The sequence below is a fragment of the Acanthochromis polyacanthus genome, chromosome 8 (genome assembly GCF_021347895.1).
Source record: "Acanthochromis polyacanthus isolate Apoly-LR-REF ecotype Palm Island chromosome 8, KAUST_Apoly_ChrSc, whole genome shotgun sequence".
Taxonomy (NCBI): Eukaryota; Metazoa; Chordata; class Actinopteri; family Pomacentridae; genus Acanthochromis; species Acanthochromis polyacanthus.
Genome location: NC_067120.1, coordinates 39771478 through 39798864, shown reverse-complemented (window position 1 = coordinate 39798864; position 27387 = coordinate 39771478). Strand labels below are relative to the sequence as shown.

General features: G+C 37.0%; 2 protein-coding genes across 4 annotated transcripts in view; both read left to right on the top strand.

The window, feature by feature from the left end:
* mical2b (microtubule associated monooxygenase, calponin and LIM domain containing 2b) overlaps positions 1-7050 on the top strand; it is an 87704-nt gene extending 80654 nt beyond the window's left edge. For both annotated transcript variants that reach the window (XM_022197335.2, XM_051951855.1), the window contains 6 exons: positions 304-377; positions 454-543; positions 2931-3024; positions 4599-4704; positions 5072-5145; positions 5897-7050. In XM_022197335.2, the coding sequence (XP_022053027.2) occupies positions 304-377; positions 454-543; positions 2931-3024; positions 4599-4704; positions 5072-5145; positions 5897-6117 (659 nt within the window). In that variant the 3' untranslated portion in view covers positions 6118-7050. The remainder of the gene's footprint in view (positions 1-303; positions 378-453; positions 544-2930; positions 3025-4598; positions 4705-5071; positions 5146-5896) is intronic.
* Positions 7051-9157: 2107 nt separating this feature from the next.
* The window catches only part of parvaa (parvin, alpha a), a 32191-nt gene continuing 13961 nt past the window's right edge, over positions 9158-27387 (top strand). The window contains exons 1-5 of one of the 2 annotated variants that reach the window (XM_022197333.2): positions 9158-9444; positions 17506-17595; positions 17771-17841; positions 19997-20099; positions 22068-22208. In XM_022197333.2, the coding sequence (XP_022053025.1) occupies positions 9309-9444; positions 17506-17595; positions 17771-17841; positions 19997-20099; positions 22068-22208 (541 nt within the window). In that variant the 5' untranslated portion in view covers positions 9158-9308. Of the gene's footprint in view, positions 9445-12267; positions 12869-17505; positions 17596-17770; positions 17842-19996; positions 20100-22067; positions 22209-27387 lie in introns of those variants that run through there. The other variant, XM_022197334.2, reaches the window with a different exon arrangement.

Sequence of the window (27387 nt, the reverse complement as noted above, 5' to 3'; positions counted from 1 at the left end):
TTTGAGGTTGTGTCAAATTTTATGGTTGTCCCAAAACTTTTTCCACCGCTGTTTGTCGTCTCTAAAATTTGAAGAGAATAAACCAAAACTCCACAGAACCAGGCTCAGGAAGGCAGACGTCTGCCTCGACCGGTTAGGGTGGGGATGATGGGGAAAACCAGAAAGAAGCAATAAAATAGATTCTGTTGGGTGTTTTAATGTTATTTTAATATGATAAAACAATTCAGTTACAAGGTAGGCATAAAAACAACCATGTTTTTAACTTTCTGGACTGTTCTCACTTTTTAATTTCTACATTTGTAGCATCCAGTCAGCAGAACCTGGAGGAACCGTCTTCAAGTGACGATGAGGATGAAACGCAAGCGTCCAATCAGAAGGTTTGTTCAGATTTCTGAATGTTGAGTGCAGCGTTTCTTAAATGGTTTCTGAAACCTTCTGCCCTTGTTGTTCCAGCTGTGTCCAGAGAAGCTGAGGAAGAAGCAGGAGAAGTCGGTGGCCCAGCAGGCCAAACGAGAGCAGCTGAAGAGGCTCCACAGAGCTCAGGTTTATCGTTTCTTTATCATTCAGACACTTTTTAACAGAAATGTTTGTTCTGCATCCATCAGTCTGACCTGAACCCAGATGATATCCGTCTAGCTGAAGAGCTTTTTGCAGCAGTATTTCACATTTTGAACGCTGACCCGATGCTTTTAAAGTCTAAAAGTTTGCTGCTTCCTCAGACTCCATCAGACTGACTGCACTGAAAATGTTTTTATTCACTTTTAGATGGTTTTATTTTTCACCTCTCCACTGCTCGAATCATTTTTTTTATGTCTGTGTGTTTGTCGCTGTACTAGACAATTTAAATCCACACCTCTGAGCTGCATGAGGAAACATCTTCTCTATGTTCTATATTATTCACCCACATTAAAGGAATATTTCAGTATTTTTGGAAACACTCTAGCTTCAATTGTAGCTAACAGTCTCAACTGTTAGACATACAGTTAGCTAAAAATGTCCACTGTTAGCTACAATTGAAACTGTGAACAATACTGTTATCTAACAATTTTAAATACTAGCCATTATATTAGCTTGTAATTTCATCAATTACCTGTACAGTTATCTAAAAATGAAACTGGTAACCACACTTTGATAAAACAATTTCAACTGTTAGCTATACAACTTCAAGTGTTGGCAATAGTTTTACTTTACAAATGTAGCTGTTAGCCATACTATTAACAAACAATTTAAACTGTTTATCCATATTTTAGCAAACAATTTCAACTTTAAGCTATACAGGTTGCTGGCAATTTCAATTGTTAGCCAACAATTTCAAGTGTTAGCGAACACTTTCAACAGTTATCTATACTGTTCACAAACATACTGTTAGCTAACTATTTTAATTGTTAGCCATGCAGTTAACTTACAGTTTTGACTGTTAGCCATACAATTGGCGAACAAATTCAACTCTGTATCTGCACTGTTAGCAAACAACTGAAAGTGTTTTTTCCATATTTCTAGCTAACAGTGTCAACTTTTGGCCATGCAGGTAACTAGCTTTTTTTATACTTTAAGCTAGCAAATTAAACTGTTAGCCATGCTTTTAACTATTTCAACTATTATTGATACTCTTAGCAAACAACTTCAAGTATTAGCCAGAATTTTAGCTAACAGTCTCAACTGATCGCCATACCTTTAGCTGACAATTTTAACTGTTAGCCAGAATTTTAGCTAAGAATTTTAACTGTTAACCATAGTTAGTGAACAAAATCAACTGTGTATCCGTACTGTTAGCAAACAATTTAAACTGTTTATCCATATTTCTACTTAACAGTGTCAGTACCTTTAGCTAGCGATTTCAACTGTTAGCTAACAATTTCAAGTCTTGGCTAATAATTCAAATGTTAGCGAAACTTTGATCTAATAATTTCAACTGTTTATCCATCTTACTCGTCCCAATCAAATTTTTTTCACTCTTTATCAAAGTCCTTTATTATTTTATGTCTGCCGATACTCGATATCACTTCATTTGTAACATTATTTGTGGTCAATTTATATCACAAACTATTTATGATGATTTAAAAAAGATATGTATTTAAATGTGTGTCACCTGTGTGACATAAACAAAGGTTTAGATTTAGGTTTCTGCTGGTATCAATCCAATAAAAGTGACCATGGTGGTAAAAATACTTCAAGAGAGAGTGAGAGCTTGTTTCCCTTTATTTACAGTCTTTATGCTAAGCTAACCACTCACTAACCCACTGTACATAAGAGTGGTATCAATGTTCTAGTTTGTTTGTGAACATATTTGTCAGTAGCAGCAGATTTCTCATCATTTCCAGTATGATTCTTTTATATTATTTTCAATCTAAAGTCTTTTTAACCACAAACCTGCTGAAACATTTTGCTTTTGTGGATGAGCACATTTCAAGGTTGGAGATTTGTTTATTCGTCATTCTTCTCATGAAAAGCTGTTTTCTCTCAGCGCAGCATAAAAGAGAAAAAAAGACAGAAATATACACAAATAATAGAAAACAAGAACGCACAAATAAGTCGATTAACACGGAGACCTTCTACAGAAAGTAGCTGAAGGTGAAGCTATTGGGGGCTGTTGAATAAATATATGATTGTAGCCTTTCGCTGTACTATAATCTGCCCCTACACAGAGTTTCTATGGATATTTGCCCCTGAGATTCCTTCAGTAACCCCGTTTATAATGGTGGTAAATGAAATATTACATTCACTGCTCACAGCATTAAAAAATTACATTTACTTCTCTTTCCATCGCTGACCCTCTGAATAATTCTGGTTTCCACTTTCTACTTTCTGCTGTAAAGTGTTCACTAAATTACCCGGAATAACAAGGACGCGCTTCATAGAAAGAAAATCTCCACAATCAGTCTGGACTCCTCAGCAAAAGCAGGAAATTCAAAGCTTGTGTTTGATTCCAGGTGATCCAGAGGCAGCTGGAGGAAGTCGGTGAGAAGCAGAAGGACGTGGAGGAGCGAGGAGTGACCATAGAAAAGATCCTGAGAGGAGAAGCCGGTACTTAAAGATTCACAAAGACCTCAGCAGAGCCGCCGTCTGAACCTAACACCTCCGCTCAATGGCATTCCTCAGTGAAAGCCTCGTTCGTTCCTGCTCTCGTCGAGTTTAATTGCGTCGGCAGTCGTCCACGGACCACTTAGAGGAGAGCTTTGCCTTGTGACGGCGCTCTGGTTAAAAGCCTCCACATGCAGTTAATGGCTGCGCTCACAATAGACGCCGAGGCCTCATTGTTGCTTCGTGTTTTTACGGCGGATCTTTGTTTGTGTTGGGCTCAATACTGAGGTCTGTCAGGAAGCAGAGAACACAACCTCCATGTGTGGAGTCTGGTTCCACGTTTACAGCAGCTTTTACACAATTGATATCAAACTCTGAAATATTTCTTCTTTTCCGTGACGGATTCATAACTCTGCCGAGGAGTTCTGTCTGTCAGCAGCATTACTCAAAAACGGACAGACGGATTTGGATGAAATTTTCAGGGAAGGTCAAAAATGACACAAGGACTAATGGTACGTGTCCACAGGATCCGTCAATTTCACACATCCCTTTCACTGTCTGCATGCTGGTTCCGTCGTGGCGCGTTTCGAACTGTGATCCGATGCCTCTACCAGGAGCTCATTTGCATAAAGTAGACTCGGCTTCTACGGGTCACTAGTGGGCCATTAGGAGGTCACATGACAGCGCTAGAGCTTCAGTCAAGTATTTCTGAAAGTATTGTGGGTACATCTATACTAAACGGACAGATTCTATGTTGCTGTGATTTCTGACATGAATTTTTTCAAGATTTCAGACGTCAGAAATGATCCAACGACTCAGCAGCCTTGGAGGAGGACTGAGCGCTCCGAGTGTTTTTCTTGTTTTTCTTTCAGTAGCTTTTACATAATTAATATAAAACTATGAAGTTATGACGTATTTCTTCCTCCTTCTCCCAGGTTTTGTATATTACAACCCTGCTGGATTCATTTATTTCTCTTTGCAATACAGCAGGTCCTCTGTTTACGACATCCTCCACGTACGGCGTTTCATGGTCACATCATAAATTTATTAATAAAGTCTTGTTCGATCATTCTATCGTACACCATTTGCGACGTTAAAACAAATTTCCTGTGGGAACTAGTTGGCAAGCAGAGCGGATGAATATGTCGTCACGCGGCGCTATACGAGGAAGACGGCTCCGTTTACATTCTCCAATTGTACGCAACTTTGGTTTGTGCCACATTTGCCTTCTTTCATTTGCGTTGTTTTTTTTTGGAAACTTTTTGCGTTCTTTATGGCTCCCAGGCATAAGTCGAACTCTTCTGATGCTTCGAAGGAAAGGAAAGCCATCTCCATGGAAGTGAAATTAGATTGAATAAAACACACAGAAAACAACGAAACACAGATGAAGTTCCGACTTAAGGCGAAAATTGCGTTACGTTGCGCCGTAGAAATAGAATTCCGATGGAAGTCGAGACCCCCCCCAAATATTTCTTCTTTCTGTATGTTGTATATATTGTATATTTCAACTCTGCTGGATTCATTTATTTTTCTTTCCGATATCTACCAAACCTCCGTTGTTCCCTGTTTCTTTCCAGAAGCAGCTCAGACGGACGGTGATGAGGCCCAGCTCTACCAGTCCTGGTTTAAACTGGTCCTGGAGAAGAACAGATTGGCTCGATATGAGTCTGAACTCATGATCTTGTAAGTGACTGCATCAGATCTCACACTAATTTATTAATAAGACAAGACTCTTCTCCTCTGTGGTTCCTGGTGGTGGAACAAGTTACCAAACTGCAGAGTCCCTCTCAGTCTTTAGGAGAAGACTAAAAACCAGCTCTTCACTGAACACATTTACACTTGACAGACTGCAAAAAAAAAAAGAATAAATAAAATCCCATTATGTCTGCACTTCCTGTATGGATCTTATCCAGATTGTTTTCTCCTGAATAGATCCTTGCTGGTATTATTTCTGCTCTCAGATGTAAGTCTCTTTGGATAAAAGTGTCTGATAAATGATATTGTAGATTAAAAATAAATAAATATTGCTGATGTTTTTTGCAATATTCAGTGCTCAGGAGCTGGAACTGGAGGACACACAGAGTCGACTTCAGCGAGACCTGCGACGGAGGATGGCAGAGGACGGTAAGGACTTAAAAAAGTTTCAGGTTGAATTTTTTTAGTAAATTTAGGCACAATATTTCTGATTAGTGATTGTTTGAAACGTTAATACGTGGTTTGATAAGTTTTATGAGTCATAAATGCAGCAATTGAGACGACAAAATCGACATTGGAATGAACTACTTCAAGTGTTCAACTGTTAACCATACTTTTAGCTAACCATTTCTACTGTTACTGTTTCTATTAGCGGATAGTTTCTGCTGTTGGCAATACTTTTAGCTAAAAAAATTCAAGAGTTATCCATACTTTTAGCTAACGGTTTCAACTTTTAGCTAAACTTTTAACTAACAGCCAACTGTTAGCTGAACTTCTAACTAACAACCAACTGTTAGCTATACTTGTAGCTAACAATTTCAACTTTTTGCTATACTTTTAACAAACAACCAACTCTTAGCTATACTTCAGCTAACAGCCAACTGTTAGCTATACTTGTGGCTAACAGTTTCAACTTTTCGCTATACTTTTAACAACCAACTGTTAACTATACTTTCTGAACTGTCAGCTTTAGTTTTAGCCAACAGCTTCAACTGTCAGTCATTTGTTAAGCTAAGAATTTAAAAGGAGAAGACGGACATCTTTAACGAACTGCAAGAGAACCGTCGCTAACTGAATCTGCAAATCTGCGTTCATTCCAACCAGAAAATGGTGCTCTAATATTTCATTCCAAATCCGCCCTTACTTCTGCACCTTCTTGCCCTTTTTCATGTGTTTCCAGATACGAAGAAAAGCGCCTCGGAGCTGCAGGAGGAGCAGGAGATCCTGTCGGAGATCATGAGGACGGTGGAGAAGCGAGACATGCTGGTGTCCGTCCTGGAGGAGCAGAGGCTGAAGGAGAAGGCCGAGGACAAAGACCTGGAGAGCCTGGTGCTGTCCCGGGGATATGAGTTCCATTGGGCCCCTCTGGACGACAGCTGGGGACCCGACAAGCTGGAGTGAGGACGGGTGAATTTATCACTGGGTTATTGTTGTTTAGCTGCAGCTCTAGAAGATGTGGTGTCTTTGATTCATCCTGGAGAAGACGGACGGACGGACGGACAGACAGACAGCAGAGCTTCATGTAGGAAGGATGGAAATGGAGCTGGAGCTAACGACTTCCTCAGAGCCATGAAGCTAATAACATCTCTGCCATTAAAGGTTATTTGACCTCTGCAGTGTCATCTGAAGAAACTGGACGAGCTGAACCACCGCTAATAGTGTGACGTTTTTGCACACTTCCTAAACCAAACCGACCAAAAGCTGAAGAGACGCAGGTCGGCTAACGTTCTAACACTGTAACGCTTCACTGGATAACGCGTGTTTGCACTGTTTTGAATTTGTGGTATAAACCCAGAAATGCGCTTCATGTAAATCACCGTTTGTCACGTTGTGTGTTCAGCTACGACTGTAAACTCTTCAGCATGTTTTATGAGAACACTGATAAATAAAATTCAACTTCATTTACAGCCAGACACAAGTGAACACAGGAGAAATCTGTCCTCACACCAGATACCTGGAAGTTTAGATGTTACTTTCCTCCTCTTTCTGATCCATTGATCTGACTACTGCCAGTTAAACTGTGACGTGCTTCGATGGTTTAATCCACTGTTCAGGGCTGTGAGTCCAAACGCCAGCTCACCTTCCTCATGAGAAGATGAATAATGTGTTTACAGGAGTTTTATTTCCAGGTTAAGTCACCAAATGACTTATCTGTTTATTTCCTGTTTCGTATGTGTGATGGTGTGAATTAAAAGATCCTAAATAAGTTATAGTTTTCATGGCTTAAAAAACTAAACTGGATGTCATGTTTCCATGTTTTGGTTTTGTGCTGCTTCAAGTCTTTTAAGTGGAAAAGAATCTTAAATAAAAATGAATTTTGACTTTGGCATACTATTATAATGGCTGCATTGTTTTCTGTTTAAATGTTGGTGGTCGTTAGGTTAGCCTATATGCTAATGAACATAATAGTAGCTATTATGTCAGTCAAGTTACATCTTATATCTCAAATTTTATTCAGTTTTACTGTCAGTGTTATAGCGCAGTTTGGTTAGAGCGGCTTATTCATTCATTTTAAATATCTTTAAAAATTTGTTCAAGTTTTAATGATTTTCAGTAAAAAAAATGTATACAGTATGAATTCACAGTATTCTCAGAGCAGCTAACAACTTACCATTACTTACCCATACATTTAGCGAGCTATTTTAGCTGTTTATTCACCTTTAGTTAGCAGTTTAAACTTTAACCCATACTGTTAGCTTACAAGCTCAACTGCGTAACATTTTTAGCAAAAACTGACTTATTTCCAACTGTAAATAGCTTTTACAAGTGTGTGCCTTATGTTTAGGTAACTATTACCATTGTTAATTAATACTGTTAGCTCCCAACTTTATATTAGCCACACTGTTAACTAACAATTTCAATTATTTATCAGTAAATGCTAACAGTTTCAATTGTTAGCCATACTTTTAGGCATTTTAATTCTTGGCTAAATATTTAGTCTACAGTTTCAACATTTAGCAAACAATTTCAACCGTTAGCCTTAGCGTCAACTGATAATTCCAAATGCTAGCCATACTATCAGTTGATAGTTTCAGCTGTTAGCCACATTTTCAGCCAACAATGTAAAATGTTATTCATACAATTAGCTGACAATAGATAGCCAGAGTTCTGGCTAAAGATTTCAATCATTACTCATAATTTTATCTAACAGTTTCAACTGTTAGTGAAACTATTATAGTATGCCAAATTCAACTGTTAGCTATACTTTTAGCTAACAATTTCAACTGTTAGCCATTTTTTTAAGCTAAGAATTTAAAGCATTCAGCATTTTAAGCTAGCAATTTCAACTCAGTCACACTTTTTTAGCCAAAAGGTTAAACTGTTAGCTATACTTTCAGCTAACAACGAACTATTCGCTATACTTTTAGCAAACAATTTCAACTGTTAGCCATTCTTTAAGCTAAGAATTTAAACTGTTCACCATTTTAAGCTAGCAATTATTTCAACTTGTCACTTTTCACCTACAGATTAAACTGTTAGTCATACAATTAGCTATCAATTTCACCTTTTAGCCATATTTTTAGCTAATAATTTAAACCGTAAACCATACTTTTAGCTAACAGTTTCACCTGTTAGCCATACTTTCAGCTAATAATTTCAACTGTTAGCTGTACTTTTAGCTAATAGTGAAAACAGAGAAAATGTTTCTTTAGCTTGGTTTAATGCAGCTTCAGTTTCTTTTTTAATGGAAAATAATCTTGATATAAAAATTACATTTAATTTTTGAATAATACTATAATAACTGCACCTTGTCTGTTTAAATGCTGAGTCGATATTAGTGTGAGCAGGTTTTTTTTTTTTTTAGCTACACAGCATAACCAAGTGCTATAATAGAGACCAAATTTTGACTTCTTTTTCTATTTTGTTTTTATTTCTTTGCATTTTTTGCAAAAAGAAAAAAAGTGAAAGAAATACCAGGAGTACAATAAAAATATTTATTGTATTCATGTTTTACATTTAGGGCTGCACAGTGACGTTGTGGTTAGCACTTTCACCTTGCAGTAAGATCCCTGGTTCAAATCCCGGCCTGGGCCTGGAATCTTTCTGCATGGACTTTGCATGTTCTCCCTGTGCATGCGTGGGTTTTCTCCGGGCACTCCGGCTTTCTCGCACAGTCCAAAAATATGCTGAGGTTAATTGGTTATTCTAAATTGTCCGTAGGTGTGAATGTGAGTGTGATTGACAGACTGGCGACCTGTCCAGGGTGTCCCCTCCAGCGACCCCCGCGACCCTAATGAGGATAAAGTGGTGTATAGAGAACGGATGGATGGATTTTACATTTATCGTTATTTGTGCTTCTGCTTCTGAACACCCTCCAGCAGCAACCAACTATGGAGCTCCTTCTGCCCGGCGGACAGCAGCCTGATCCCGGCCCTCCTCCACAGACCAGCCCGCTCCTGGTCCTCCTGCCCCGGTCTTCCTCTGCGGAGGAGGAGCCACAATCTCCGGCCAGCCTCTGAAGAAAATGCCTGGAATTCCGTTTCCGCTTTAGGGAGTGGACGCAGATTTTGGACTTTTTTTGTAACTTTAATTTCCACGTCCACTCGGACATTTCTCCGCTAACTGTCCCGGATTAAAGCGACAGTCCGACGATGGCTTCTTCGCCTCAGAAGTCCCCGTCCTCCCCCAAATCCCCGACGCCTAAATCTCCGTCCTCCAGGAAGAAAGACGACTCTTTCCTGGGAAAACTTGGTGGAACTTTGGCGAGAAGGAAAAAGGCTAAAGAAGGTAAACAGCTAGCTGAAAACTGCAACTGCTAGCTAAAAACACATAACAGCTACCTAAAAACTACAACAGCTAGCTAAAAAAATATAACCGACTTGAAGTGGTTTGTTTTGATTTTACCGCACTGTTTTTAAAATATAGTTGAGTTTTAAACATCATTTTACAGTTTTACCAGTATTTCTGCTCCATACATTGGACCTTAATGACTGTAAATACACAGATTTATCATGAATACTGCGCACTAAAAGTTCACAGAGTTAGCTAAAACTTTTAGCCCTTTAACACCAAAGTTAGCAGAAAGTCCGTGGATCTGGACGTGTGGAGTCTTGAGCAGTTTTCATGGCCGCAGGGTGCGTCTGTCTCCTTGTAAGGAATTGAATCCACTGCAGTAATGTGGTAGGAATGAGGCGTGAATAAACACAGGCCCAGAGGAGGAGAACCAGAACCAGAACCCTCCCTGATCCACTGACAGGAGCTCATTCATTTCGAAACCACATTCAGACAGTGGATATAGTGGGAAAGTTATATTAAAATTAAGTTTCACCAAAATAATAGTAATGACTTTGTTTATATTGCACTTTTGTGGAAATATGTATAATATTTTAAGAGACAAATACTTTTAGCTCACAATTTCTACTGTTAGCTTTACTTTTAGCTAACAGTTGCACAATTAGCCATGCTATCAACTAATAATTTCAATGGTTAGCTACACTTTTAGCGAACGTTTTTAACTGTTAGCCATATTTTTTGCTGACAACTTCTACAGTAAGGTATACTTTAGCGAAAAAATTCCAAGTGTTATCTGTTTGTAGCAAACAATTTTAGTTTTATTCTACTTCACGTGTTTAGCTGTTAGCCATACCTTTAGCTAACCATTTCTACTGTTTGCTTTACTTTTAGCTGATTATTTGTACTGTTAGCGATATGTTTAGCTAACAATTTCAAGAGTTATCCATATTTTTCGCTAAAGGTTCCAACTTATCTGTACTTTTAGTTAACAACTTCAACTGTTAGCCGTGCTATCAGCTAATAATTTCAACTTTTAGCTACACTTTTATCCAACATTTTCAACTGTTTGCCATACTTTTAGCTGACAATTTCTCCTGTAGGCTTTATTTTTATCTAAAAAAATTCTAAGTGTTTATCTGTATGTTGCAAACATAAACAATTTCTTTGAGTTTCATGCTACTTCAAGTGTTCAACGATTAGCCACACCTTTAGCTAACCATTTCTACTTTTAGTCTTACTTGCAGCTGACAGTTTCTGCTGTTAGCAACACTTTTAGCTAACAATTTGAACTTTTAGGTATTCGTGTAGCTAACAATTTAAACTTTTGGCTATACTTTGAGCTAACAACTTCAACTATTAGCCATGCTTTCAGCTAATAATTTCAACTCTTAGCTATAATTTTAGCTAACATTCTCAACTGTTCAGCCATATATTATCTGACAATTTCCATTGTTGAACACTTTGACACTTTCTACTGTTAGCCATACCTTTTAGCTAACAATTTCTACTGTTAACTTTACTTGTATCTGGCAGTTTCTACTTTTAGCCATAATTTTACCTAAAATATTCCAGAGTTATCCATAGCTAACAATCTCAACTTTTACCCAGACATTGAGCTTACAATTTTAACTTTTAGCTATACTTTTAACTGACAACTTCAGCTGTTAGCCATAATATCAGCTAATAATTTCAACTAGGGCTGCAACTAACGACGCGTCGACTAATTGTCTGAGCATGATCCGTCATCAAAAGTGGAAGTGAGCGCGCAATGCAAAAGAAATCACCGTCCGACCGGAGCGCTGAACACGGACGGACATCGGCGCTGCATCGTGCATATATTATGTATGCACGATACAGTGCGGACATCCGTGATCTATCGTAAATGCAGATATCAGCGTTTACTATACAGCTGTATCTAAACGCAGACATCCGTGCTGCATCGTGTATACATAACACATGTACGATGCAGCGCCGATGTCCGTCCGTGTTCAGTGCTCCGGTCGGACGGTGATTTCTGTTGTGTTGCGTGTTCACTTCCGCTTTTGATGACTTATCGTGCTCAGACGATTAGTCGACGCGTCGTTAATTGCAGCCCTAATTTCAACTGTTAGTTACACTTTAAACTAATAATTTAGCTAACAATTTCAGTGGTTGTGGACTTTTAGACAACAATTTCTACAGTTATCCACACTTTTAGCTAACAATTTCAACTGCTAGCTGTACTTTTAGCAACAATTTTAACTGTTAGCCATGCTTGCAACTGACAGTTTTTACTGTTAGTCATACATTTAGCTAACAATATTACCTGTTTGCAAACTTTTAGCTCACATTCTCAACTGTGAAGTATCCAATCTTACATTCAGCATTTTTGTGATTATCGATGTTTTTATTTTTCCGGTTAAATAAATCACTGAAACACTGGAGCTGCCGGTTAGAAGGATCACCCAGGATTCTTTTAATCACAACTCACTGTTTTTACAATTTTATATGATTTAATGGCATGAATATTAACAACATTGTTTCACATATGGGGTCTTAAAAAAGATTAAAGAGACATTATGCAATTTGAGATTTAGTGTAGAGTTGCCCAGTTGCTGTAATTGCTCAGCGTTGTAGGTATTTTGTCATCTCCCAAAGAGAAATGATAAGAGTCCACTTTAGCTAGGTTTCTTATTCATGGTTTGAAAGAATAATAGACCATTTTGCTCCATTAAATGGTCAGAAATAACAGAAAAACCTACAGAACTTCCTGTTGTGTCTCCAGAGGCCTGTTCAGAGCAGAAATAACCCAGCAGAGGTCGGTCGCAGATACAGAAACAGCTCTGGAGCTCTGATATAACAGTTCATAAACCTCACTCTGCTGGACTTTAACTAGCAGGAATATGCAGTAAATAAGAATCCTCCAGAAGCCTGTTTCCTGATGTCTGCTTTACTGCCGTGGTTCAGATGACATTCATTGTTGAAGGCCGGGTTTTATCGTGGAATGAGAAAGGTCTCCTTCAGATGGATGATTACTTGGTGTCAGTCAGGATTCTGTGGCACAGCTGAGCCTCGTTTTATGTCGCCTTTGTCCAGAAGACGTGGATGTAATCTCATTACTGCCTCCACCGTAGATTCATGCAGCGGAGCGGTGGACGTCTGCTGGCTGTTCTGTGATTTGATGGAAAACGTGGGCCGGCCGCTCCACCGCCGATCACTGAATAAATCTGAGACGGTGTGACGTTTATGGCTGAGGTTTGAATGGAGGAGATAAGATGGAGGAGAAGGTCAGGAGGCTTTAGACACGTTATCCTCCATCCTCTGTAGAGGTAGTTTGACCAGAGAGGGGACGGCGCTGGTGCTGCCGGCCAGGAGAGGATGCTGGAGGCTGGGGGACGGAGGCTGACAGACATGGGCTGTGGAGCGCTCTGCCCTCCAGGTAGGATGCTGTTTTATTGTTAGCATTATTTAACCGACCGGACTGACACGTTTCCTCGTTTTATGACGGAGGGGGAGGAGTGATGGCGGCGAGGACAGTCAGGACGCCTCTGTGATCGAGAGGAAATTCAACCTGCAGCCAGCGTGTGCACATAATCTGCTAAAAGAGACCTTTAAAGACAGGAAGTGATGCCAAAATAGCATCTTAGCATCCGTGTTTGGTATCAAACCGACTGCATATGCATCAACCTGAAATAGCACAAGTGAGAATAACAGTTATAGGTGGTAGCCATACTTTTAGCTAACAATTTTACCTGTTAGCCATACTTTTAGCTAACAATTTTACTCGTTAGCCATACTATTCGCTATTAATTTCAACTTTTAGCTGTAATGTTAGCTGACAATTTGCTCGCTATACTTTTAGTAAGAATTTTACCTGTTAGCCATACTTTTGCCTGACAACTTCAACTTTTAGCTATAATATTAGCTGACAATTTTAACTGCTAGCTGCACTTTTAGCGAACAGTTTCAACTGTTACCCAGACATTTGTCTAGCAATTTTACCTTTTAGCCATGCTATTAGCTAGCTACATCAACTACTGGTCATGCCATGTTAGCCATACTTTTATTTAAAAATGTCAATTATTGACCACCTTTAGACAAAGGCTGTGTCCGAAATGGCATACTAACGTACTACTCATACTAAATGTGACGTCAAAATAAGTATGTAGTGCGTTCACATTAGATCGTATGAAAAGACTGAGTACGCGAGAAATACCCGGATGTATAGTATTTCCGGAAAATTTCTAAGTATGCGCGGTGACAACACCAGTCATACTCAACCGCCCCATAATGCTTTGTGAGCTATCCACCGAAATGCAAGCCTCCGCGGGATCTGTGGCCGGACCGCGGCGATTTTTATTTTATTTTATGTGGTTAAGTAGTCATCCTAATCACCCCACAGAGTTGAGAAATAGGCGTTTTCTGACCAACGTTTTAAATTTGTCAGACGCCTCACAACGTGCTACTGAATGCTAGCAGCTAGTTGCAGCAGCTCGCTTTGCATACAGAACAAGTAGCAGCTACCTCCAGTAGCCTGCAGCTACAACTGAAACGATTCGCCTAATCTAGCTAATAACTGCATGAGGAGTGCCGGCTGGAAATTGCCACATTAATTATGCGACTGTTTGTTAGCGTAAAATCGACCTGAAGCCGGCATTCAGCCGAGATATTTGATAGCAGTACTTCTGGTTTTTGTCGTCGGAGGTTTGAAATGCATTATGGGAAACGTAGTAGTATACTACAGTGTGAACGGTCAGCATTCTAATCATACTTATAGTACGTAGTATACAGTATATACTCATTGAGAATGTAGTATGTAGTACGTTAGTATGCGATTTCAGACACAGCCAAAGTTTTCTACCGATAGCCATACTTTTAGCTAACAGTTAGCCATGCTTTTAGCTGGCAATTTCTACTGTTAGTCATACTATTAGCTATTAATTTCAACTTTTAGCTATAATATTAGCTGACAATTTCAACTGCTAGCTATACTTTTAGCAACAATTTTGCCCGCCATAATTTTATCTGACAACTTCTACTTTTAGCCATGCTATTAGCTAACTACTTCAGCAGCATATGCACATATCGAGCTAGAAAAAATGAGCAAATTATTTTTTAAGGCAGGAACTGATGCCAAACATCATCTTAGCATCCTTGTTTGGTACCAGAGCTGGTGTTTAAACCCACTGCATATGAATCAACTTTAAATAGCAGAAGTGAGGATGACAGTCATAGCAGATTGTTAATTAGTGGCGTGTTACTGTATTGCAGCTCTAAGTGTGAATTCTAGCCGTTCACAGCTGCTATTAAACATCTTTAACTCATTTTTTTCTCCTCAGAATTAACCATAACTTGACTTGTGGCCAAATAGAACATGTCAGTGTTTTCACAGGATTAGAAAACGTGTGATCGCTGCTGTTTTAGTGTAAATTATCTTTTTAAAGTGAGGTGAAAATGAGAAAAAAATCAGCTGGTTCTTCGTCTCCACTAACTTTTTTAATGATCACAGTTCTAGCTTCATAGAGGCACATCCAGATTTATCACTTTTTAATGGACTTTTTCAGAACTTCATCAGTCCAGCAGATAGAACCATGACATTTAGAAAAACACATCTGAGTTCTGGTAAAAAGTGACACCAGATCAGTTTAAATCCACCCAGGTGTCTCAGTCTGAACACTGAATCTGGTTTCTGTTCAGAACCATTTTTTTCTACAATTTCAGACAATTATTGACTCAGAAATTGGATCATTTTCAAGCAATTTAGGACAATTTTCATTGTATTTCCACCAAATTTCCTGTAATTTTGCATCATTTTCGAGTCATTTTCTGTCATTTTTGAAGCATCGTGGACTAATTTTGTGTCGTTCTGCAAATCTTCAGTCAGTTTGGATCACTTTTGGGTAATTTTTGTGTGAATTCTGACTCATTTTGGACCATTTTCTGGTCATTTTCAACAAGTTTTATGTCAACTTGGAGCTTTTCTCATCATTTTGGATCATTTTTGTGTCTCTGGGATCATTTGCGAGTCATTTAGGACAAACTTCATGTCATTCTGAACTCGTTTTGGTCTGTGGCCACAAAGACAGACTGACTTTGTGTGTCGATCAGATCTGGATGTTGTGCTTTGAGTCACTGGGAGGGAGTCGAAGGTCTGGAGCAGGAATATTCTCCCAGCCCTCGGTGTGAAGTGATGCTGGCAGACGGTGTTGATTGAGAGGATGTTGTTGTTCCACAGAAATGCAGGATGTTCGCTTGGCGGCTCTCAGCTCACGCCGAGCAGAACGGCATGCTGGGAAAGCCAAGGAGCCCGCTGAGAAGCAGGAAGTGGCTCTGTTAGCGTGCTATGCTAGCGCTGGATGCTTCTGGACGAGTCTTTGGCTGTTTGCAGCTGCTGTGAATCTGAACTTTAGATTCACCTTTTTGGCTTCACAGCTGGTTGATGTTACACGTCTAACAATGCAAACAAAGCAAAAATGTAAAGGAAAAAAATGATAAAATGTAAAAAAAATAAAATAAAAATAATAAAATAAGTATATGGATCTGTATTTATAATAATTAAATAGCAAAGTAATATAATAAAAATGAATGGTAATAATAAAAAAGGATGCAATAAAGCAAAAATAAACAAAACAAAAACATAAAGGAAAGCGACCAGAAAAAAATGATAAAATGTAATAAATATAGGTTAAAATATAAAATAAAATAAAAATAATAAAATAAGTATATGAATCTGTATTTATAATAATTAAATAGCAAAGTAATATAATAAAAATGAATGGTAATATTAAAATAATAAAAAAGGATGTAATAAAACAAAAATACACAAAACAAAAACATAAAGGAAAGAGACTAGAAAAAACTGATAAAATGAAAAATATAGGTAGAAAATGAAATAATTATATGAATCTTAATTTATCATAAATAGCAAAATAATATAATAAAAATGATTAATAAAATTTTAAAATAATACAACTGAGCAATGCAAACAAAGCAAAAATATAAAGAAAAAAGTGATTTAAATAAAGAAATATTGGTCAAAATCTAAAATAACTAACTAAATATATTTATCTGTATTTGTAATAAATAGTAAAATGAAATAGTAAAATGATTGATAATAATTTTAATATAATGAAAAGGGAAATAATAATAAAAAAATAACAAAGCAAAAATATGAAAAGGAAAACAATCTGGAAAAAACTGATAAAATGAGAAAAAATGTAGGTTAAAAAATAAAATAAAAATGATAAATATATTAATTTCTAATAATTAAGTAGTAAAATAATATAATGAAAATGACTGATAATAAAAAAGGAAGTATTAAACAACAGGTAAACTAGACTAAAATATGTAAATAAAGCGACAAATAAAAGAAGTAATAATCATAAATTTAATTAATTGATTTAAATGGATCAAAGTCAGAGTGCAGAAAAATTAAAACACAGATTTTGTAGAATAATTACAACCACCTGATTAGAACAGTAGAAGAAGACAGAAGGTTATAAAAATAGAAACGTTAACTTTATTAAATAACATGAAATATCCAGCAGCAAACTGCTTCCACAAGCTGCAAATCTCTTGAAAACACTCGTATTTTTGGCTGATTTAAATACAGGAAAACGGTAGTTTTATGGCCACATGTTGGTATTTTTAGAAATCAGGTTTTTAGTCTGAACTTTATTTACAGTTTTGGTTCTTTACAGTCAGCGTGTAAATCAATACTTTTTCTGTAATTAAATATTATTTCCTAATTCACTGTCGTTCTGCAGCATTAAATCTGTATCAATCCGCAGCAGAAAGTAGTCCCCAAAATGAACTATTTACTGTTAAAAATGACAGAATCCGTCTCTTTTTGGAGGCATTTAAGATGCAAAACTGTATTTTAACGGCCTGTTTTTAAAGATTTGTGATTTCAGGAGCAAATAATAATTTATTGATGATAATAAAAGTATAAAATATGTTTTATTTCTTTACATGCACATAAAATACAGAAAAAGTGAGATTTAAATGAACAGTTAATAGAAACTGAAGGTTTGTGTGATTTAACGTGTTCTGCTGTTTTTAACTCGTTCCTCGTAGTGTCTGAGCTTCAGGAGGAGGGAATAAACGCCATCAACCTTCCTCTCAGCCCTTCACACTATGAGCTGGACCCTGAGGACACCATGCTGGGTAAACAAACAGATTTATGAGGAGTTACAGAGAAAACAGCCGAACCTGACGCCATGTGGGGAGCCTGTTAGGTCGCTCTGGGCAGAAGGAATGGGCTTTTTCGGGTTATTTCTAGCTGATAAATGTTGTGTTTCTTGTGTATTTTGTGTGATTCTGACTTCTGTTAATCCTCCAGAGGAGAACGAGGTGCGAACCATGGTCGACCCCAACTCCAAGAACGACCGAAAGCTGCAGGAGCTCATGAAGGTTTGCAGGTTTTTACGCATTTCTGAGTCGTATCTCCTAATGACCTGCAAGTAAATATGCAAAAAAGCCCATAATTACAGTAAAACGCCTGAACCAGTGGATTTTCAGCTGCAGGAATGAACTCAAATGTCCTGATTTACGTCAGTTTTAAGGATTTAAAATCAGGCTAGCAAAGGTTTTTGTTCATTTTATCAACTAACAGGTTTGTTTTAACGCCTTTTAGTGACCCGGTTACAACAATAAAGATGCATACAGCTAAAGTTAGAGCTCACGTTTCTGCCTTTTTATTAGCTTTGATATTTAATCTAATTTCAAACCAAAATTTCAAAAAAAGAATCAATTCATGTCATAAAATTGACAAATTACGTTTCTTTGCATTCTGTACAGGCACCTAAAGTTATGACTAGAAAGATTTATAAAAGGACCACAAAAACAGACAAAATCACCACAAAAAGACACAAAATGAAAAACATAGACACAAAATGACTTAAAAAGACACAAAATGACCACAAACAGACACAACGTGACTAAAAAAAGGCACGAAATTATCACAAAGAGACACAAAATGAAAAACATAGACACAAAATGACTTAAAAAGACACAAAATGACCACAAACAGACACAAAATGACTAAAAAAGACACAACGTGACTAAAAAAAGACACAAAATGACCACAAACAGACACAAAATGACCACAAACAGACACAACGTGACTAAAAAAAGGCACGAAATTATCACAAAGAGACACAAAATGACTAAAAAAGGCACAAAATGACTACAAACAGACACAAAATGACAAAAAAAGACACAATGTGACTAAAAAAAGGCACAAAATTATCACAGAGACACAAAATGACTAAAAAAGACACAAAATGACCACAAACAGACACAAAATGACTAAAAAAAAGCACAAAATGACCACAAAGAGACCCAAAATGACTAAAAAAGGACACAAAATGACCAGAGAGAGACACAACATGATTAAAAAAAGACACAAAATGACCACAAAGAGACACAAAATGACTAAAAAAAAGACAAAATGACTTAGAAAGACACAAAATGACCACAAAGAGACACAAAATGACTAAACAAAAGGACACGAAATGACTAAAAATGACACAAAATGACTAAAAAAGACACAAAATGACCACAAAGAGACACAAAATGACTAAAAAGGACACAAATTGATCATAAAGAGACACAAAATGACTAAAAAGGACACAAAATGAATAAAAAAGACACAAAAGGACCACAAAGAGATTCAAAATGATTTAAAAAGACACAAAATGACCACAAACAGACAAAATGACAAAAAAAGACACAACGTGACTAAAAAAAGGCACAAAATTATCACAGAGACACAAAATCACTAAAAAAAGACACAAAATGACTACAAACAGACACAAAATGACTAAAAAAGACACAATGTGACAAAAAAGGCACAAAATTATCACAAAGAGACACAAATGGCTAAAAAAGACACAAAATGAACACAAACAGACACAAAATGACTAAAAAGAACACAAAATGACCACAAAGAGACCCAAAATGACTAAAAAAAGACACGTGACTAAAAAAGGCACAAAATTATCACAAAGAGACACAAAATGACTAAAAAAAGACACAAAATGACCACAAACAGACACAAAATGACTAAAAAAGACACAACGTGACTAAAAATAGGCACAAAATGACCACAAACAGACACAAAATGACCACAAACAGACACAAAATGACTAAAAAAGACACAAAATGACCACAAACAGACACAAAATGGCTAAAAAAGACACAACGTGACTAAAAAAAGGCACAAAATTATCACAAAGAGACACAAAATGACTAAAAAAAGACACAAAATGACCACAAACAGACACAAAATGACTAAAAAGACACAACGTGACTAAAAAAGGCACAAAATGACCACAAACAGACACAAAATGACTAAAAAAGACACAAAATGACCACAAACAGACACAAAATGACTAAAAAAAGACACAACGTGACTAAAAAAAGGCACAAAATTATCACAGAGACCCAAAATGACTAAAAAAAGACACAAAATGACTAAAAAAAGACACAAAAAGACACAAAACGACCACAAAGAGACACAAAATGACCACAATGACAGTGTTTGTCTTGTTTTCTACGTGTCCAGGTGCTGATCGACTGGATAAACGACGTCCTGGTTGGTGAGAGGATCATCGTCAAGGATCTGGCTGAAGATCTCTATGATGGACAAGTTCTGCAGAAGCTGTTTGGTGAGAACCCTAAAAATTAGAATGGAAAAAGTTACAAAGCAACAAAAAATGGACTAATGAGACAAAATAAAACACAAAACTATGAACAAAGCAAAACACAAAATGACAGTGAGACATAAACGAAACAAAACATGAGACAAAAGTCAGACAAACAAGACATTACAGAAATGAGACACAAAACAACAACAGAAACAAATGACAGAATGAAGCACAAAAAATGTACACAGCAAAAAACATGGACAAACGATACAAGAAAGACAGAAAAGGAAACAAAAAACGAGAAACAAATGACAAAAGATAAAACAAGGACTAAAAACGACAAAAACAAAATATTACAAATTGAGACACAAAATGAAACGACATGAAACAAAACAAAAAAGAGACAAAAAAGTAGATACTAAAGTTACAAAGTAACAAAACAATGAACAAATGACAAAAATTATTCAAAAAATTATAAAAGCAAGAAACAAAACGAGAAAAACACGAAACTAATGACAAAAGAAGGACAAAAAAAATGAGACGACGTATTACAAAAACGAAACAAAATGACAAAAGTGAGAAACAAGGCAACAAAAAAGTAGAGAAAACAAGCGAGACAAACACAAAACAACAAAAACGCTACACAAAACTACAAATAAAGGAAAACACAAAATGACAAAAATACGACAAGGACAAAAACAACAATTAGTATTTTACTCTGAAAAATGATTTTGTGTGATCCAAACAACTTGTCATGGTCTAGAAATGATTTTAAATTTATACTTTTACTAATTAACAATCTGCATTAATGTCTTCTCTGTAATTTTTCCACTTTGAGGGCCGGATTGGACCCTCTGGAGGACCACTTTTGGACCACGGGCCTCATGTTGGACAGCCCTGGTTTAATTGAAATCATTAATTATCAGTTTATTTGTTGAACAGTTCATCATCAGCTGAAGTTTCTCGGTTCTTCTGACAGAACTGCAGCTGAACTTCAAAATGAACACCCAAACATGACCTCATTTCTCCTCCAGAGTTGTAATAATAATAATGTTGTGATTCTGTGATTTCCTGTGAGCTCAGATAAACGTCTGCTGCTTCGCTTCATTTCTGAGTTCTAAGGAGAGCTGACGGTCATCGCTGGCATCTGAGGCAGATTTATAAACAAGTCCAGGTTTAATAAATAAGTCCAGGTTTAATAAAACACCACAGATCTCAGAGCAGATCAGCTGTTAGCTTCTTCTACCAACTCTGGACTGAGAAAAATCACTTTTGTGCTCCTTAAACCTCACCAGCTCTGACTGATTTTCTCTGTTTTTGATTTAATTCATTCTCAGGTTTCTGCTGATCTCAGTGAAAAAATAACTGAATATTTCCATCAATAATAGATTTAGAAATGAAAATTTGACTCCAGATTGATTTTATGAATTATTTCATTTAATTTATTTATCTGCTGTATTTTGTACTTTCACTTGTTTTATTTATTTTTTTTTTTTCAGCTTTTTAAGTCGGTCAGTTTTAACTAAACTACAAAATTCAACTGCAGATTATTTTTATAAATTATTTAATTAATCTAAATTAACTCTGCTGTATTTTGTAGTTTCACTTTTTTAAAATGATCTTTTTCAGCTGTTTAAGTCAGTTTAGTTTGAATTAAACTGCAAATTGATTTTATTGATCTCTGCTGTATTTTGTAAGTTTATTTATTTTATTTATTAGTTTTTTTCAGCCAGTTTTAATGAAGCTACTAAATTTGACTTCAAATTCATTTTTTGAATTATGTAATTTTGTGAATTTAATCTAATTCGTCTCTATTTTGTATTTTAATGTATTTTATTTTGCTCTATTTTTATTTTTACTTTTTTTTCTCCATTTCTTTTAAAGCAGCCTCTGTGTTTGATAAGACGCTGTATAAAAAAACACTTGTTTGCTGCTTTGAGTGTAGATTTTTTTTTTTAAGTGGTGATATTTTTCCATTTCTGTGTTTAGAGAAGCTGGAGGGGGAGAAGCTGAACGTGGCCGAGGTGACCCAGTCGGAAATCGCCCAGAAACAGAAGCTCCAGACGGTTTTAGAGCGAATCAACGACTCTCTGAAGCTCTCCACCAGGAACATCCGCTGGAACGTCGACTGTAAGGAACCCGCAGAACATCTCACACCTCCCTCCAGACATCTGGAAGAAACACAAAACGAAAGAAATGAGACAAAAAACACGAGTAGACAAAAAGGACGAACGACAAAAGACGACAAAAGCAAGACAAAATGAGACAAAAATGCCAAAAGTGAGAAACAAAATGAGACAAACGACACGAAAGAAAACAGAAAAGACAAAAAATTTAGACAAAAAGTTACAAAGCAACAAACGACAAAAACGAGACAAAAAATTACAAAAGTGAGAAACAAAGTAACAAAAACATGACACAAAACAATGAATAAAATGAAACATAAAATGACAAAAAACACAAATGAGACAAAAATAAAACAAATAAACAAAAACATGAGACGAACGACAAGTCAGACATTAAAAAACCGACAAGACAAAACAAGACAAAATATTACAAAAATGAGACACAAAACCGAAAGTTACTAAGCGACAAAAAATGGATAAACAACACAACGTAACAACACACAAAACGAATAAAGCGACACACAAAATACCAAAAATAAGACAAAAAACACAAGTGAGACAAAGGGGAAAGAAAATGACAAAAACATGAGATGAATGACAAAAGTCAGACAGTAAAATACAAAAGACAAAATGTTACAAAAATGACAAAAACGAGAAACAAAATGACAAAAACAAGGCGAAAAACAACAAATAAAGCAAAACACAAAATGACAAAAATAAGAAGGAAGCACAAAACGGCAAAAGTCAGACAAACAAAAGATGCGATCTAAGTCCAACCCTGTGATAAACCTCAGCGTCTGCAGCAAGGAGAGGAAGAAAAAAATGAAGATGGAAAAGGAAAACAAACACCGACCGGCTGAGATCAGTTCAGAGATTAGAGGAAACATCAGGCTGCCTTTGGAGACGTGTTAACAAATGAAAACATGAAGTTTACAGCAGCTGACGGGTCTTTATATGAGGATAGAAGATCTGAAGCAGGGCAGAGGATCACAGAGAGGCTCTGGAAGCTTCACTGAGAGATGGAACCTCAACATGATGAACATCTGTGAAACAACATGACGAACATCTGTCAACAACAACATGATGAACATCTGTCAACAACAACATGATGAACATCTGTGAAACAACAACATGACGAACATCTGTCAACAACAACATGATGAACATCTGTGAAACAACAACATGACGAACATCTGTCAACAACAACATGACGAACATCTGTCAACAACAACATGACGAACATCTGTCAACAACAACATGATGAACATCTGTGAAACAACAACATGACGAACATCTGTCAACAACAACATGATGAACATCTGTGAAACAACAACATGACGAACATCTGTCAACAACAACATGACGAACATCTGTCAACAACAACATGAACATCTGTGAAACAACAACATGACGAACATCTGTCAACAACAACATGACGAACATCTGTCAACAACAACATGATGAACATCTGTCAACAACAACATGATGAACATCTGTCAACAACATGACAAACATCTGTGAAACAACAACATGATGAACATCTGTCAACAACAACATGATGAACATCTGTGAAACAACAACATGACGAACATCTGTCAACAACATGATGAACATCTGTCAACAACGAACATCTGTCAACAACAACATGATGAACATCTGTCAACAACATGACAAACATCTGTGAAACAACAACATGACGAACATCTGTCAACAACAACATGACGAACATCTGTCAACAACAACATGATGAACATCTGTCAACAACGAACATCTGTCAACAACAACATGATGAACATCTGTGAAACAACAACATGACGAACATCTGTCAACAACAACATGACGAACATCTGTCAACAACAACATGATGAACATCTGTCAACAACGAACATCTGTCAACAACAACATGATGAACATCTGTGAAACAACATGATGAACATCTGTCAACAACAACATGACGAACATCTGTCAACAACATGACGAACATCTGTCAACAACAACATGACGAACATCTGTGAAACAACAACATGACGAACATCTGTGAAACAACAACATGACGAACATCTGTCAACAACAACATGATGAACATCTGTCAACAACAACGTGACGAACATCTGTGAAACAACATGACGAACATCTGTCAACAACAACATGACGAACATCTGTCAACAACATGACGAACATCTGTCAACAACAACATGATGAACATCTGTGAAACAACAACATGACGAACATCTGTCAACAACAACATGATGAACATCTGTGAAACAACAACATGACGAACATCTGTCAACAACAACATGACGAACATCTGTCAACAACATGACCAACATCTGTCAACAACGAACATCTGTCAACAACAACATGACGAACATCTGTCAACAACGAACATCTGTCAACAACAACATGACGAACATCTGTCAACAACAACATGACGAACATCTGTCAACAACATGACGAACATCTGTCAACAACAACATGACGAACATCTGTCAACAACGAACATCTGTCAGCAACAACATGATGAACATCTGTCAGCAACAACATGACGAACATCTGTCAACAACATGACGAACATCTGTCAACAACAACATGACGAACATCTGTCAACAACAACATGATGAACATCTGTCAACAACGAACATCTGTCAACAACAACATGACGAACATCTGTCAACAACGAACATCTGTCAACAACAACATGACGAACATCTGTGAAACAACATGATGAACATCTGTCAGCAACAACATGATGAACATCTGTGAAACATGACGAACATCTGTCAACAACAACATGATGAACATCTGTCAACAACGAACATCTGTCAACAACAACATGACGAACATCTGTCAACAACAACATGATGAACATCTGTCAACAACAACATGACGAACATCTGTCAACAACAACATGACGAACATCTGTCAACAACGAACATCTGTCAACAACAACATGACGAACATCTGTCAACAACAACATGACGAACATCTGTGAAACATGATGAACATCTGTCAGCAACAACATGATGAACATCTGTGAAACAACAACATGACGAACATCTGTCAACAACAACATGACGAACATCTGTCAACAACATGATGAACATCTGTCAACAACGAACATCTGTCAACAACATGATGAACATCTGTCAACAACAACATGACGAACATCTGTCAACAACAACATGATGAACATCTGTCAACAACGAACATCTGTCAACAACAACATGACGAACATCTGTCAACAACAACATGACGAACATCTGTCAACAGCACGACGAACAACACGACGAACATCTGTCAGCAACAGGATGAACATCTGTCAACAACACAACTAACATCTGTCAGCAACATGATGAACATGTGTGAAACAACATGAACATCTGTGAAACAACATGAACATCTGTCAACAGCACGACAAACAACACGACGAACATCTGTCAGCAACACGACGAACATCTGTCAGCAACAGGACGAACATCTGTCAGCAACAGGACGAACATCTGTCAGCAACACGACGAACATCTGTCAGCAACACGACGAACATCTGTCAGCAACACGACGAACATCTGTCAGCAACACGACGAACATCTGTCAGCAACATGATGAATATCTGTGAAACAACATGATGAACATCTGTCAACAGCACGACGAACAACACGACTAACATCTGTCAACAACACGACGAACATCTGTCAACAACACGACGAACATCTGTCAACAACACGACTAACATCTGTCAACAACACGACTAACATCTGTCAGCAACACGACGAACATCTGTCAGCAACAGGACGAACATCTGTCAGCAACAGGACGAACATCTGTCAGCAACAGGACGAACATCTGTCAGCAACAGGACGAACATCTGTCAGCAGCACGACGAACATCTGTCAGCAACATGAACATCTGTCAACAACATGAACATCTGTCAGCAACACGACGAACATCCGCTCGACAACCACATCCAGACTGATCAGAGAGTAGGGTTCAGCTTCCACAGAGTCAAAACAGACACTAAACAAGAAGAATTCTACAAGATAGAGATGGAATAATGCACTTTTAACATTGTCATGAATATTGTCTCAGTTACTTGTTTGGTCTCTAAAGTAATTAAACCGCACTGTGCGTCCATCTGCCTTGTTTTTTTCATCAGAATATCTAGAATCCTACCTTGAAACGATGTATTTCTGTCAATCAACTGATCAATTAATTGACCAATCGTTGCTCTTCTGGTGTTAATAAATACTTATCGAGAAATAAAAATGGTACCGTGCAGAAAGCTTGGAATAATTGATTTAATAATGATTTAATAAGAACTAATGCAAATAACCGACCCACTGGGGCCTAGTCTTAAATAAAGCTGTAGAGCTTCATTGATTGCTCCTGCAGGTTGAAGCTGTTTAATGTGAATTTACTCGTCCTTCCTTTGAGCTTTCAGGTGGAGAACAGCAGCGTGTTATAAGAGCTCTATTCTACCTATTGATGGGCTCCTTTTATCAACACAGGATAATTAAAAACACGCTGCCTTTTACTGATGTCACTAGTTATTAAATGGAGGATGAACAATGGAGGAGAAGCTTTCAGAGAGAAGGTTTGGTTTTCAGATGAGTTCATACAAGCACAGCGAGGAATTAAAGCATCCAGTTTATACCTGATTTATTTATTAGCTTTCTGGAGCATGTTTGGCTGCATTATTTCAATATTAGAACTTAGAATCGTGTAGAGTGGATTTATGATGTTTAATCTGAAGCTTTGCTGGATATGTTTTAACAACAAAACAACACAAATATGAGCAGAAATGTGAAAAAACAAGACGGAAAACGGGATGAAAACGTGCAAAATCTATTTGGAAAACACCATAAACACAAAAACAACAAAATAACAGAAATGTGTGCAAAAACAAGACGGAAAACGGAGTAAAAACGTGCATAATCGATTTTGGAAAACGCAAAAAAAACATAAAATACAAAAACAAATTGACTGAAAAGGAGAACAAGATCCAGCTTCAGATGTTCAGAACAACTTCTGCTCGACCATCTGACATTTTTACAGCAAAAAATCTGGATGTTTGTGAAGATATTTGTTAAATTAATCAAATTAATCGACTAACTTTGAACACCAATCATCCTGTTTCCATCAGGGTTTTTTTTTTTAAACAATTTCTGCTCATCAATCTCTGATTT